General features: G+C 37.8%; 1 protein-coding gene across 27 annotated transcripts in view; it reads left to right on the plus strand.

Moving 5' to 3' along the window:
- The window catches only part of ANK2 (ankyrin 2), a 793913-nt gene that overhangs the window by 724170 nt on the left and 52836 nt on the right, over nucleotides 1–16907 (plus strand). For all 27 annotated transcript variants that reach the window (XM_073602841.1, XM_073602877.1, XM_073602815.1 and 24 more), the window contains 3 exons: nucleotides 3955–3976; nucleotides 7181–12475; nucleotides 16202–16276. In XM_073602841.1, coding sequence (XP_073458942.1) covers nucleotides 3955–3976; nucleotides 7181–12475; nucleotides 16202–16276 — 5392 coding nt within the window. The remainder of the gene's footprint in view (nucleotides 1–3954; nucleotides 3977–7180; nucleotides 12476–16201; nucleotides 16277–16907) is intronic.

Below are 16907 nucleotides of genomic sequence, written 5' to 3' on the forward strand. Positions count from 1 at the left end.
GCTATACCCCTTTCTTCACATTCTTTTGAACTCCATAACAAAAACATTCATGGGCGAGCTGCAATAGACTGTAATATGGTACGATGAATCGAACTTCACACTTTTTACAACCACCAGACGTTTTTACACGTGGCGAACACGTCCCAAACGTATGACCAGGAATGTCTTGTGTGAGTGGTAAAGCATGGTGGTGGTGCAATTATGGTTTGGGCAGCCATATCTTGGTATTCTGCAGGCCCCATCATCATATTAAAAGGTAGAGTCATCGCCAGCGACTATGTACAAATTTTAGCCAGCCATGTGCACCCCATGGTGCAGACATTGTTTCCCGAAGACAGCACTATTTACCAAGATGATAATGCTCTGATTCACACAGCTGGTGTTGTCAAATTGTGGTTTGACAAGCATGTAGATGAAGTCTCACGCCTTCCCTAGATGCCACAGTCACCGGACTTTAATATCATAGAGTCACTGTGGTCAATTTTGGAGAACAGGGTTCGGGCTTGTTTTTCCGCCTCCAGCATCTCTGTGAGAACTGGAACGATTTTTGCATGAAGTGTGGTATAAGATTCCATTAGCCACCATCAAAGATTTGTCAATTTCCAGGAGAATTCAGGCCGTATTGGATGCCAAAGGCGGTTCAGCACCATATTATGTAACAATTTAGTTGTTTTACCTGGTGTTTCTATATTTTTGTCCAACCCCTGTATATGCAGCCCCACGGATAAAGACCCACTTCTATGAGGCTGAATATATGCATATGCTCAGTGGGAAGAGGTCAAGGCTCCTTTCACACTTGTACCTGCAAAGTCGCATGACAAATCGTACCCCATGATTTCCAATGAGTACTATTCATATCTGTGCGACTTCAAGTTGCACCAACTTCTAAGCAGTCCCTGTACTACTTTGGTCCGACTTTAATGCGAGTTACACAGGCATTCCCTGAAATTGTAGCAAAAATTGCGTGACTTTAAAGTTGCGGTAGTGTGAAAGGAGCCTAAGTAGTATCAAATCACATAGGCCTTTGCACTACATAGGTAATGGTAGATCTAAAGTAGGTTGTACAATTGGATTGTATAGTCACCTTAAGGCACTCCATTTTCAGCCATGTACCTGTAATTTTCAAATGTTATTAGACTCAGCTGAAAATAACTGTCATATTTTTGCTTTACTTATTCTAGTGTGTTACATAGTTAGTAAGGTTGAATAAAGACACCAGTCCATCCTGAGTAAGTGTGGGTGCGTGTCTACAATTATCCCAATCCCTGTACATTGTGTCTCATTAAGATGCTCCTCTATTAAATATTATTTATTTCGGGTACCCATATGGCGCTGTCAATTCATGCAGCGCTCCACACATACATCGCACATTCACATCAGTTCCTACCCTCAAGGAGCCCACAATCCAAGGTCCCCAACTCACATTTATATACTAGAGCCAATTTTGGACAGAAGCCAATTAACCTACCAGCATGTCTTTGGAGTGTGTGAGGAAACAGGAGTACCCAGTGGAAACCCACGCAGGCACAGGGAGAACATGCAAACTCCAGGCAGGTAGTGTGGTTGGGATTCGAACCAGTGACCCTTTTTACTACTAGGCAAGAGTGCTACCCAGTACACCACTGTGCAACCCCTGTTAGCTTTGTGAATTGAGCCTAATGTTCGATACTCAACAAGTACTGATGCTATTAGCGTAACATGACAGTGGGGCAACTACCATTCAAAGGAAAAGGTCATATAATTGTAGCCCCATGTTTCTCACATTATAACATTGCAGTTCTCTTATTTCATCTTTAACCACTTCAGCCCCGGAAGGATTTACCCCCTTAATGACCAAGCCACTTTTTGCGATACGGCATTGCGTCGCTTTAACTGATAATTGTGTGGTCATGTGATGCTGTACCCAAACAAAATTGATGTCCTTCTTTTCCCACAAATATAGCTTTCTTTTGGTGGTATTTGATCACCTCTGCGGTTTTTATTTTTTGCGCTATAAACAAAAAAAATTGTCAATTTTGAAATAAAACCAATATTTGTTACTTTCTGCTATAATACATATCCAAATGTAAAATATAAAAAAAAAAATTTATTAATCAATTTAGGCCAATATCTATTCTGCTACATATTTTTGGTAAAAAAAATTGCAATAAGCGTATATTGATTGGTTTGCGCAAAAGTTATAGTGTCTACAAAATAGGGAATAGATTTTGGGACTTTTATTTATTTTTTATTGTTTCTATTGGTAATGGCGGTGATCTGCAATTTTTAGCGGGACTGCGACATTGCGGCGGACAAAAGTGACACTTTTTGGGGACCAGTGACATTATTACATTGATCAGTGCTATAAAATTCACTGATAGAGGTATAAATGACACTGGCAGGGAAGGGGTTAACTCTAGGGGGCGATCAAGGGGTTAACTGTATTCCCTGGGTATGTTCTAACTGTGTGGGGGCTGGGCTGCTTGAGACAACAAAGAGATCACTGTTCCTGATCACTAGGAACAGCAGATCTCAGAGTTGTCACTTCAGAATGGGGATCCGCCTTGTTTACATAGGCAGATCCCCGTTCTGCCTCTCCTCACCATGATCGCGGGTGGCCAGCGGACATCGAGTCCGCGGGACCAGCGCACACGCCCACAGTTTTACATGCACAGACCGCCGTGTGGATACAGCGTTTTGGGCAGAAAAGCCGACCTGCTGCCGTATATATACAGTGCCTGGTTGGCAAGTGATTAAAGTGGATGTAAACCCTCACATATACCCAGTGAACAGCCTCAGATGATACACAGAGATGAAACAAATCCTACTATATAAGTTGTACATGTATATCTGTTGTCTTCAGCTTTTTATACACTTTAGAAAGTGCACATTGTGTTAGAAATTTCTCTTCCTGTTTCAGCAGCGGGAGGGGAGTCTGTACTTACACTGTGTGAGAGCTGATTAGAGAAAAGGCACACATCCCCCTGCACAGAGGCAGATGAATGAAGAAACTTGCACAGCTGTGCTGTGAATAGATAAGTTGTCTGCTTATCTATCTCTAAGTTACCTCCCCGACACAAGTTTCCAGCTGCTTTGATCTCCTGTGTCGGAGAGCTTGTCAGAACAGAGCGGCAGAAAGACATGGGACTTAGGGCTTTGGAGAGAGATAAGTAAACACTACAGATAGATGTGCCTAGGTCAGATTTCATGAATGGGATTTACATCCACTTTAAGGTGTATGTGAATCCTCAAGGTTAGAAACTTTTAGAGGGCTGTGCAGACATTTTTTTATAAAATAATGCTAATTTCATGGTAAAAAAAAAAACAAAAAACTTTGAAATACCCTAGAGTGTTTTTATTCTTGTGAACCACTATAACTCTTTATGTGCCTATGCTGAGCATACCAGGGTTGAAGCTGCAGTCTTTGTACACTGTGGATGATGTCACTGTCAGCTCCAGGATTTTGGACCACCTTTAACCCTGGTACACACGTAACTTTTTTTTTTTTATGTTCCATAGAAAAATGTGCTCATTCTACTGACCAGTACCAGACATTGAACAGTGGCCTGGAAGTGTCTCATACCTTAGGCTACAGTACTCCTTTTTCTATTTCTAAGGCCTAGAAAAATTTACTTATAGGTCAGGTAGCAATGGCAATGTATTAGATACATAAAAGAGAACCGTGGGTATTGAGAGAGAATATGCATAGATTCAAGTGAAAGTATAAGAATGGTACAGCGGAAACATATGCTGGCATTTGTAGAAAAAGGTGTATGTTGTCTGCAAGGAACAAACTCTCAGTAAGACACATCGAAAGCTGTGACAGTGTTAGAGCATTGATGGGTAACAATGTTGTATAATTATTCTTGGCATATTACACCTGCAAATATTTTATCATTATATAAATTATTATTAATATTTATTATCATTTCTGTATGGTCATTTTATTTAATCACCACTTTTCCTTTATTTTAGGGAAATCTCAACTCTGAGAAAAGTAAGTTATATATTTTATGTTGCTATAAATCTATAAATTATTTTGTTTTGATTTTGTTAAACTAAAGCATGCAGTATTCAAGCAGGCTAATTTTCACTAAACTAATACTAATGCTGCTTTAATGAAAATGCTACACATAATATACTAGCACTATACCAGTAACCTTATGCAGGGATGTAAGCTATAACAATACTGTTTAAACTGCTAAAACCCTTATTCCCTGTTACTGACTTTTCCTGTTACCTTCCCTGTTATTCCTGCTACAACGCCCATTCCATTTTATGTTCTGCTGTGCATCTGTTGACATGACATTATCATATCATTAACCAGCTAAATTACTGTATCCGTTTGTCTGGCATCACCTGCTGTCCTCATGAAAGGTTTTCTCCTGGCATTACCTCTAACCCTAATTAAATGGACATTGTGATGCTTGGTCAAAACAGATACTGTTCCTTGCATTAGATGACAGTCAACATTACTGTGGTGAAGTTCAAAGGCAAGTCAAGGCAACAAGTAGAATCAGTCACCACTAATGCTACCTGGAAAATACACTACCTGTAGTAAAATTAGACAATCCACTCAAATCAGAATTTGATATATTCTGAATTTCATCTAGTAAGGAATGTAGCTTCTTATCAGATGTTTCTATGCAACCTATCTCTTTGAGCTTAGAACCAGAAAACTTACTGGCATACATTTTGCCAGGTTCAGAATCAGAGTGTGAGTCAATCACTGGCTTCTTACATCCCTTGGGGAATCCTCTGGCAAGTTCATTGTCATAGAGTCTGGCAATAATTTCAGACACCTGCAAGTCTACATATATTTCTCAACTAGGAAGCCCCTGCTCAATGCAGTTGGTGATTTGACTAAGGTAGGCTAAGGTAAAAACATTTCTCAAAGGTTAATTTTGGTTAGTATTAGGCTGAGCTGGAGAGCAACTGACAAGCAGTCCTGCTATGTGAAAAATACAGCCCACATTCAGGAAGCAGGTACTGAATTGAATGTGTGTAGAGTAGTATAAATATTACTTTTTTATTAAAAGCCATTTAATGAAAGTTACACTGACTTAAAACAGGTATGCAGAGTCAGAAATACTTATCTTGTTTTTATTCTGGGCTGCAATAATAAAAAAAAAAAAGAATTATAAAAAGAGGATCAACTTCACAGTCAAGCAATTAACATTTTCAGAAGAACATTGTATTCCACAGTATTTACACAAAATATAAAAATGACCAAGAATATCATATTACCTAAGATGCCATAACACAGCAACTCTGTTAAGCTCACTAGCTCCAGTAAAAGGCATTATTTCCAAATTGTCAGATCCTGACTATGACATTGTTCATAGATCAAAAAGAATAACTGCTGCGCTTCACCACAGTATGTTGCAGATTTCTTTTCATATCATTTTATTTCCAGGTTATGATGGCAAACATAACCTGAACTTGTAGCCCCTTTGCTTTGCATGGAAATAACTTGACTTACATAAACAGCGTGTGTGTGTTCTGTGTGGATGTTTCTGACCTTTTGTTTGCTGTGCATAACATCTTGTATTTCAAATCATTTTCTGTTGAGCCATAAATTTTCCTTTTTTACCTTTTGATTTTCAATTCAAGCCACACCTTATGTGTTCTCAACCTTATGAAGATTTTCCAGAGAGAACCATGCCTCCACCTTATAAACATAAAAACACAGTTGCAGACAATCATTCCTCCCATGATTCCTTCCTAGATGGAAGTCTGGTTTGCAGCTGGTTCCTGTAATTTTGTCACCATCTCTTTTGCTGCAAGAGAGGATTGCATGTTTTATCTAAAAAGACAATTTAAGATAACCATAGACATAAGATGATTTGTTGTTTAATCCAGGTTAAACAGGGAACATTCATATAGCCATTCATATAGTATTTGATCAACCAGTCTTGCCCCAAAATAAGACCAACTACAGAGATTATCTTTTTAATTCATAAGCATGCACACTAGGCCAAAACTATTGTTTATTTGCCAGTGTTTCTACAGATTTACATCGCAGTGATTGGATCTTTCAACATTCATCTTATGTCTATTGGTGCCCTACTGATTGTCTTGGAAAGGGTACATGATTGCTTTGCAGAACAGAAGGGGGTTAAATAAGTATCTTAATTTTCTGACCTTCAAGGAATACCATATTATATTGGCTATAAATACTTAGCAATGGATAATACGGGGATTTCAGTCAATGCAGATCTTAGTAATCAGCTAAGTTATCCTTCAAAGGGGGTTCAACTTGCCACTTGACAGTGATCTCCACAGTGCTATAAGTTTTCTTGCTTGTGTGTTTTGCCCACAGTTTTTACAGGCCATTGCAGTACAGTAAAGAATACAGTTCTGCTAAATGCACCATGGAGATGGCTGCCAGTGTGTAGCGCATACAGGAAATTTGTCCTGGCAGAGTATAAGTCTGCATATGAGGTGGTTTCCCCTTAAAATACTTCTGCCCCCCTGAGCTTGGGAAAATACTGTAACTTGACTTCATGTTCTAATTGTATTACCAATTTTAAAGAGTAAAAGTGAAGCTAAAGTAAAAGCATTGATGAAGTAAAACAACTACATTTTTGCTGATACAAATAGCTTGGTAATAAATGGGAATAAATTGGTTCTCCTGCAAACCTCTCTGACAGCAAAAGCCTATTCAAAGTATATTCAAACACTGACATATACATATTCTATAAATGATGTCACATTTTTTCAAATCTACATTTTCTACCAGTTCTTTTAACCTGTTTTTCTGTCAGTTCGCTACCACTGGCTTTCTCGTATAGACTATCGACAATCTACAGTCTTAGCTTCTGTTACTTCTTTTTCTTTCTATTGATTGTATAGCATCTAAACAATCTTGAGATGCCTTTGTTCAAAAATCCCATTTTTGTCTTGTTTTGTTAGTTTATTTTTTCATTTGATGTATTGTCTTAAATTTGTTGTTGTCCTCGTTGTGTTGTATGCGTGAATGTGGTGTAGCGCGCATTCTAAGCAAGTTATTTCCTGCCCGTTTTCCTTCCCAGTTTCCTTTAGCATGACGTTCAAGACTGTTTGGATCCACCAACTACACCAGCCCATTCCAATCACTCCCCCCACCTCAACCGAAGTGATTATTTCCTTCATGATTACATTATTCAGTTTCTGTTTATTTATTGCCATTTTATGTTAATATTTCTCGTTCATCTCCAAGATGATGAAGAGACAGAATCCACAGAAACGTCCATCTTGAAAAGCCATCTTGTCAATGATGAGCCAGTGTTAGCAAGCCCCGATTTGCTGTCTGAAGTGTGTGAGATGAAGCAAGATCTTATTAAAATGAGCGCAATACTAACCATTGATGCCACACAGAAACCTGGTACCCTCAAAGCCAAGGACTTTGAAAAGTCAGAAGAGGATCCAGGAGAACCATTTGAAATAGTTGAAAAAGTCAAAGAAGATTTAGAAAAAGTGAATGAAATTCTTAGAACTGGAACTTACACCAGAGAAGAATCATTACATGATGGTGCTCATTCCTCAAAATCACATAAAAAAGATGAAGAATGGGTTATTTTAAGGGATGATGAAATTGAAGAAGCCAAACTAAATGCACTACTTGAAGATGCGGAGATACCATGCATAGAATTTAAAATAGATAGAGGTCATAAACCAAGAGTAAAGTCTGATATGAATGAAATGGTAAATTACCTTACTACTGACCTAAATTCGTATTCAGCTGATTCAGCAGCTATTCCTGGAACTGAAACAGAGAAAAAGGAGCAACGAAAACTGCCATTAGAAATAAAAAAACCAGTACGCAGAAAACTCAAGGAGAGACAAAGAGAAGAACTCCAAGGTGCAAGTGACCGTGCAAGTCTAACAAAGTTTAGTTCTGAAGAGTCATTAGATGACGAAACAGGTCTTACTCCAACAGTTGTTCCAAGTGTAAAAGAGGTATCTCCTGTGATTGAGGAAACACCAATTGGATCAATTAAAGACAAAGTGAAAGCACTTCAAAAGCGAGTTGAGGAAGAGCAAAAGGGAGTAACAAGCACATCAAGTAAGCCACAGTTGAGAGATGTTGTAAGTGAGCCAACAAAGCAGCAAAACATAGTCCCTGTAGTTCAACCACCTTTTTCTCCTTCATCTAAAACGGAGCAGCTAGAGGAAACCATGTCAGTGCGTGAGTTAATGAAAGCTTTCCAATCAGGTCATGACCCCTCTAAAGCGAAATCTGGGCTGTTTGAACACAAAACTGTAAAATCATCAGTACAAAAACAGACCTCTATAGAAAATAAATTAACAGAAAAATTAATGACTGATAGCTCAGACTATGCTAAGTATAATTTGGATTTTTCAGAAAAAGAAAGTGGGGAAAGTGAGCCTTCATCTCACATAGACTCTATTAAATTGAAATCTGTTTCGGAACACATCAAAACATATGGGCAAAGCAAGATATCCCTTCCTATTGCTATTGCTGAGGTAGAGATGCAGAAACACGTGAAGAAAGAAACTACTGGTTCACTAGTTGAAAGTGAAGCTGTTAAAGAAAAATCAAGTATCCGGTTAAGAGTGAGCATTAGTGACCAGGATGTAGAGCCACAAATCAGTCCTGATAGAAAAACATCTACAGATTTTTCTGATGTTATTAAAGAGGAACTTGAGGATAATGACAAATATTTACAATTTAAGCACCTTCCAGAAGCTGAAGGTGCCCAATTAAATTTAGATCAGGTTTTAATTAGTCCATTTAATATATCATTCCCTACTGAATATGAGTCAGATGAATTCATACCTGCTTTACATTTACAAAGTGGTACATATGATGACAGCTCAGACAGCTTGAAACACGAAGCACCCGCAGATTCCCCAAGTGGCAGTTTATTGGAAGGTACACCTCATATGAGTTCGGAGGATAGTTTTAAACACGAAGGTCTTGCAGAGACTCCAGGGACGAGTCCTGAAAGCCTCTCATTTTCACCCAAGAAATCTGATGACCTTAAGGCATCAGAAACAACTACATATATGAAAGAGACTAAAGCTGATGAAAAAGATACACAGCCCCTTAAGAAAACTACATCAGATAATAAAGAAGATTTGGTGAAACAGGAGCAGACTATCATAAGTGAAACTGTAAACTCTGCAAAATCTATAGAAACTAAAGATTCATCCAAATGTACAGGTTCAGCAACAGAGGACAGTATTTATACTGTGAAAAGTCCTCAAGGTCTAGAACTTAATCTATCTTCAAAAATACTACAAGATGATGATGTGAGTAGTCCCATGGCAGATGAGTCAGTTGCAGTGAGTGACAAAGATTCACTGGAAGCAAGCCCAGTGTTAGAAGATAACTCTTCCCACAAAACACCTGATTCACTTGAACCAAGTCCATCAAAAGAATCGCCATGCAGTGATTCTCTTGAGAGTAGCCCAGTGGAGCAGAAGATTAAGTCTAGTATTCTCATAGGTTCGGCCCTTCACTCTAATCTAAAAGCAGATTTGGCAGCAGAGCTGATTCATCGTTCAAGACTTTTAAGAGATCCAGATGGAAGTAATGAGGATGATAGCATTGAACAAACATCACTTATGGAAAGCTCGGGAAAGAGTCCACTTTCCCCAGACACACCCAGTTCTGAAGAAATAAGCTATGAAGTTACACCCAAACCCCAGGATGCACAGGCATTTTCTATGACTTCAAAGCCAGGCATGATTCCAGAGGTTTCAGAGGAGCAAGAAGATGATTCTGAATCTGAGCCAAAGAAAAGATTTACTCCTGAAGAAGAAATGTTTAAAATGGTAACAAAGGTTAAAATGTTTGATGAACTTGAGCAAGAAGCAAAGCAGAAAAGAGAATATAAAAGAGAAATGAGACAAGAAGAATGTTCGGTAGTATCTGATTTGGATATTCCACACGAAGATGACACTGAAGTACATGGCATCAAGTTAGTGCAAGATGAAGATGTGCAAATTGTAGTAATGTCTGTGGAAAGCAGAAAAAGCTCTTCCTCTTCAGAAAGTGAACCTGAATTAACACAGCTGAAGAAAGAAGCTGATTCTGGTCTCTTGATGGATCCTGTTATCAGGGTCCAGCCTCCATCTCCTTTTCCACCGAGTGTAGAGTCTAATTCAAGCCCTGAAGAAACTACTTTTCAGCCAATTACACATGCAAAAGATGCATTTTCTATAGAAGAGCATCCTCCTGTTGAATCTGACATGCAAACAATTGACTCTGAGATGATTAGACAGGGAAGTACTGATTCTTCAGAAAATGTAATCATTCAGTCTGCAAAGAAAGACATTATTGCTCTAACAGAAGTGAAGGGCATAGATGCTGCTGAACCAATGAGCCCTAAAGGCCTATTAGCTCAAAACTATGTAGATATTGGTGAAATATCTGAAGATTTAAAAGAGGAAATAAAAACTGTATCAGACCATACAATTGAAACAAAACCTGAAATTACTCCAGAACCTCATGCCAGTCAGTGCCTACAACATACATCATATTATGACAATGCAACATTTGCAACACAAAGTGACTGTTCTTTTGTGACACCAGTAAATCTTGACATCACTGAAGCATATAATACAGCAAATATTTTACTTCAAGATAATCATGGTTCAACACAGTTTTCTCCCAATTCACAAAAAGATGATCCTGAGTTTGACAGTAGTGATTATGTGCCTGAAATTACCAGTCCTTATGAAAATGTCCCAATAGACGGATACTTTACAAGTGATGACATTGTTCCAGAACTAACAGATGATCAAAGATTTTTACCTTCACCACCTCCACTCCATGAAACTGAATCAAGTATGCAAGATGAATGTAACTTGCAGCGGGACAAAGGGACACCAAAGTGCTCTTTTTCCAGTGGTGACTCTTTTAAAGGAGATGATGTGTTACAAAGTACATCAGAGAGGCAGAGTGAGAAAATTATTGTCACTAAATCTGATGCTGAGCCAGACTCATGGAGTGCCATCAGAGAAGATGATGCAGCATTTGAAGCAAGAGTGAAAGAGGAGGAGCAAAAAATATTTGGATTAATGGTAGACAAACAGTCACAAGGAACAACCCCTGACAGCACTCCAGCACGTACACCCACTGAAGATGGCACACCAACCACTGAGCAAAATCCATTTATGTTTCAGGAAGGTAAACTTTTTGAAATGACTCGCAGTGGAGCCATTGATATGACAAAAAGAAATTATGCAGATGAAAGCTTCCACTTTTTCCAGATAGGTCAGCAGTGTGGAGAAGGCTTGCCAGATGAAATTAAAGAGGAAAGTGGTGAAGAAGAATCTCCAATACCTGAGAGTTTATCTGACCCCTTTTCTACTGTTGACACTGATGCAATAGAGGTATTGCAAGATACAACAGAGTCGCCGGTTGATACGCTCTCAGTTTCTGACTCTGATTTTGATGCAGCAGATGATAAAGGCTCAGAAGCTGCAAAAGTAGAACACAAATCAAGAATCCCAATTAAAATGGGTATTTCCGCAGCTTCAAAAACATCGAAGAAAGAGAGTTCCGAAATAACTGTAGCAGAAATGCAATCCACAGATATTTCAGGTACACAAGAAAGCTTTGAGAGTTCATTAGGTTCTTCTTTATCATCTCCAGAGCAATCTGTGGTGGATATGAAAATACATTTTACTACTTTTCCAAAGTTTGAAACTTGCGAACGTGATGACTCACCAGATTCTTCACCAGAAGAACAAAAGTCAGTAATTGAAATGGCAACTTCAGCCAAAGAAAGTAGTCCTGCCCATGCATCAAAATCAAAAATACCTGTAAGGTCTTCTTCTTCAGCGTCTGAGGAGCATTCATCACCATCACCTGTTCCTACTGAAGATAGATTATCTGCAGAAAGCCCAGTTGTGGAAGACCAAAAGCCAAAGTCCAAAATCCCAGTCAAATCAACAACAGCAAAATCTGAGCAATGCTTTACATTTACAGATGTGAATCCTATAGAACATAACAACAAACTCCCTGTAAAACAAGATTGCAGAAGCAAATCTGAGTCTGATGCCAGTGTATCAGATTCTAAAATGAAAACAACTAAAACAAGAAGCTGTACAGAATCCCACTGTGAGTTTACAGAAAAAACAAGTCAGATTGTTGAAGGAGAAAGTATTGAAGTAACTAAGCCAAAGTCATATACTTCAAGACTGCCAGTGAAAACAAAGGGTTCATCACTTTCCCAAACAGAAACAAGTGAACAGGAAAGATTCTTTGAAATGTATAAGAACTCTATAGATTTCTTTGAAGAAATTAGCGATGAAGCTTCAAAGTTAGTAGACAGACTCACTCAGGCTGAAAAGGAGCAAGAGCCAGTATCTGATGATGAGAGTAGTGCCTTTGAAATTTCAGTCATTGAGAATGCTACAGTGATTGAAACTCAGCCTAGCATCCAAGAAGACATCTTTGATTCAAGACCAATATGGGATGAGTCAATTGAAACTCAAATTGAACGCATTCCAGATGATCATAGCCATTATAATGTACAAGGTATTTGCCACAAAATGTGGGATTCCCTCTATTATGCATGTCATAGATTTTTTTTATGTGTTATGTGAAACATTAATTGTTGTGATTGGTTTTGTTTGTGCATGTTTTGTCTGTTTTTATGTTGACAACATCATGGTTGTTTGTTAAAAGAAAAAAGAAAAAATATCTCAAGATTGAAAATTCATCAGGTTCACTGTGAAGGCCTGCATAGAATGCCCTTTGTTTACTTGCCGCATATTTTCTCACCATATATACACATGTGTTTTACAAAAAAAAGGGTTATGGTTTTGGGTTGAAAATTATAGTAGAAACATTCTACAGAGTTTTTCCTTCCCAAAGAGCAAAAATACATTGGCCAGGATCACCAAAGAAAGCTTCTTCAGTGTATAATTAAAAAAGCAAATATGTTTTGTAGTTATAAAATAATTGATGGCCATCAACAATTTCCCTTTTTGAGGATTATAACCAATGACCAACACTAAACACCGCAAAGACTTTTTGAGCATGCATTGTGCTTTAACTTTAGTTAGAATTAGTGGTTAAATGAATCGTTTAATAACCAATATACCAACTCTCTGACTTATTAGCAGGCTCAACAAACAATACAAACAAATCATTATATAATACTTTTATACAACTAAAAACCACAGGAACTGCTTTTTGCTTAGTTGTCCACAGTTCATAAAAAGCATGGTAACAATCTCAAAAAGTCCCCCATCTGAAGCATGTGCAGCACAAATATAACTTTGTTACATGTTGCAAGGTCCATAAAGACATTGATGAGCGAGTTTGGGGTGGAGGAACTTGACTGGCATGCACAGAGTCTTGGCCTCAATCCGATAAAACACCTTTGGGATGATATAGAGCAGAGACTGTGAGCCAGGCCTTCTCGTTCACATCAGTGCCTGACCTCACAGATGTGCTTCTAGAAGAATGGTCAAACATTCCCATAGACACACTCCTAAACCTTGTGGACAGCCTTCCCAGAACAGTTGAAGCTGTTATAGCTGCAAAGGGTGGGCCAACTCAATATTGAACCCTACGGACTAAGACGGGATGCCATTAAAGTTCATGTGTGTGTAAAGGCAGGCGTCCCAATATTTTTGTCAATATAGTGTATTAATAAATAAGAATTCTTCAAGCATCGCATCTGTTTATATTTTTCAAACAAGTATAGGACTCTGCAGCATCCCATGAAGCAAGGCAAATTGTTCAAACATTCAGTGTACATCAAAGAACTTCCATAAAAGGCAGCTACAGTACATAAGAGAGAATTAGGCATTATATCTGTGCTAGATTTCTTCAGATGGGGGTTCTGATATTTTATGGGGTTGGTAGCATGATTTTAGTAATTGTGAACCACCAGAAACATTTGTACATTAATACAAATATGAAATAGAGAAAAGCGTTTCTATAGTTTTTTTGTGTAAGAAAGTATTATTTGATTTGTATGGTTAGTTGAGTCTGTTAATACAGATGGTTGTTGAGAATGTCCATTATTTCAAATGTGTATAACTTTACTGGAATAAAATGTATATATTAAATTATATATGATTTCTTTCTTTTTTATGCAATTTAGATATTGTATAAAAAAAAAACTCTCACATTCTTCTGATGCCTGAGGTATGGATTTGTAGCTTGTGTATTTGGATATAATGGTTGCTTATTATCAGAAGTTATGGTTGTAAGGCCAGATTTAAATTGGATCTCCAGCCAAAACATTTTACAGTTTCAGATGGGTGATGTAAAAGTGAGATAGGGTTAGAACATCTGCTAGATTTTTTTATATTTCAGTCTATATCCTCCTTGGATACAGACAATTCCAATATATTGTTCAATTACAAATTTTGTAAATACAAGAAAACAACCGTTTTAATTGAATCTGAGAATCACCCCCGACAGTGCTACTCTCCCACTAATATTCTATTCTATGCTCAATAGAACAGGAACACATCTATAAAGGGAAACTAAACTCTTGATGATGTGCCTAAAAAAAGGCAGGCAGAGGACAAAAGACTAGTCATCAGTATTGTCTGCATTCTTCCTGCAGCTTCTGTTTCGCTATTATTGACTTGTCTTGTTTGCACTGTGGCTTTGTATGGAGGTCTTTGTAGAGATAAGGTTTGCAGCCTCATGTCAGAGCCTCCAGCATGCGCAACAGTGCGCAGCACAATATTGACATCACCACATCTCAATCCAAATGATCTACAGCTAGCAGTTAATAGGGGTAGTGCCTTAACTTTCACACAGATATTCAGCTTTGAGCCTGTTGGCACAGGAGTGCTTAAGGCTTGTACACACAGGATGAATATTGACGACATTTGGCAGGTGTGTACAGCAGCCTAACGACTGACTTTTATCGGACTGGCATGCTGGAAAACCAGCATCTGGTCAGTGCTTGCAGCCAATGGCTGTGAATGCTGATCAGTGTGTTCTGGCAGGAGGGCAGTCCCTCTGTCAGAACACAATAGCTCAGAGGGGGAGGTCACTGTACAAACATTGCTTGTGTTAGTACAGCGATGTGTCAGTTTTTTTTTTTTGTTCAGCCCACTGGGTTGAGCAAAAAAAAAACTCCCCGTGTGTATCAGGCATTAGACATCTTCTTATACCAGGAAATGCACTGATATCTTTAAGGTGGAACTCAAGACAAAAGGTTATTTTTTTTGCTGTGGCACAGTTAACATATGTGAATATTCCCTATAACATATCAAATCTACTTTAATTTGCTGTTATGCACAAATTATTAAGCAGATTTTGGGCATTAGAAAACTTATCTATTTGCTATACAGTATCTGTAATTTTATATGCTGGACCCTTTCCTGTTAAGAGGTCATTTATGCCTACTTGCCCAGGCCAAATTTAGCAGCGTTGGTTAACTTGACAATGATTTTATAACTAATTTGCATACCTCATTTTTTATATTTATTTTTATTTGCTACTGTTTTAATCAAATGCTCAAATTTTTTATTTGATTGTTTTTTTAAATACTGAATTCTAATTCCAGCATTAAACCTATTGCACCACAGATAAACACTGCAGCCTGAATAAACACTGCATTTTTCTGAATGAAGCTTCAAGCCTGCATGTGATCACTATGTCATAGCTGAAATAGTGATCACATGATTGGTTCCCGATCTTTAGTGAAGACCCAAACTATCAATGACAGCTGGGATTAAGAGCTTCTTGCTGCACAAAGTGTCAGCTCGTTAATCTGAAAGGGGAAAACATATCCCCTGGATGAGACATTGTGCTGGGGATGGTTTATATACAGATGGTAGGCAGGACAGGGTTAATATAGAACATATTTCTATATCAAAACATTATCTGGTAATAGGGACTTTCTATTTCTACACAGCTGAACTTATATATGTTTAACAGCCAATATGTTATAATAAAAGTCAATCTCTGCAGGCCTCACATTGATCTGATTCATGTTTTCTTCTTTAATACACTCTGTTTGAAAAAAGGTGGTAGCTTTATTTCTTAAAATTAGAAATGTATTAAGAGAAAAAAATAAATTATTTTGCCATTTATCTATGCAGAAATTATAGAAAATCTCATTCAGTTAGTTTAGTATAGGCTTCATAAATACAAATAATTTTACTAATGGATTTTTAATATTCCTGTTGAGTTATATAAATAATTTAAATCTTGTTTTTTTTCTTTATCTTTTTAAGACAACTTATTCTGCTTTAACTTATTCTATTCATTATTTTACATTTGTAGATTTTGAGGAGGATCAAGAGAGAATAGAAAGAAGACTAGCTTATGTTGCTGACCACCTGGGCTTTAGCTGGACTGGTAAATATTTAAAAAAAACTATTCCATTGATGTTTTATGTCCCCAACTTAAAGTAGAACTATAGGCAAAACTTTTTTTTTCATTTTGGATAGAGTAAGGGAGGGATATAGCCCCGTCAGATTTTTTTTTGCAATATGTGTCCCATTGCAGAGATTTTCCTTCACTTCCTGTCCCATAGTCAAACAAGAAGTGAGAATAAATCCATAAAAATTAGGGAAATTCCTTGGGGACCCCCAGGTCACCAGAACTAGTGTCCCCATTGGAAGATTTCCCCTCTATTACATTTTCTGGGGACAACCCAAAATTTGGGATTTTCCTTTATTTTCACTTTCAATGATAATGGTAAACAGAACAAATAGAGGGGGGATTTCCTTAACGGGGGCACAGAAAGCTGTAAAAATCTGACAAGCATTCTAATCCCTCTCCACTCCATGCAAAATGTAAAAAAAGTTTTGCCTTCAGTTATACTTCAGTTTATACAAAGGTAGAAAAGGCAAACAAAAATGCTGTGAAAGTGTGTATATATATTTTTCTTAGCCAGAACGTGGTGGAGTTCTGCCACTGGCCCTGAGTTTGCTGTTATCTATCCTGCTTCTGTGTTTACATATGAAGGTGCTAGAGAGGAGTCGGA

The sequence above is a fragment of the Aquarana catesbeiana genome, linkage group LG01 (genome assembly GCF_042186555.1).
Source record: "Aquarana catesbeiana isolate 2022-GZ linkage group LG01, ASM4218655v1, whole genome shotgun sequence".
Lineage (NCBI taxonomy): Eukaryota > Metazoa > Chordata > Amphibia > Anura > Ranidae > Aquarana > Aquarana catesbeiana.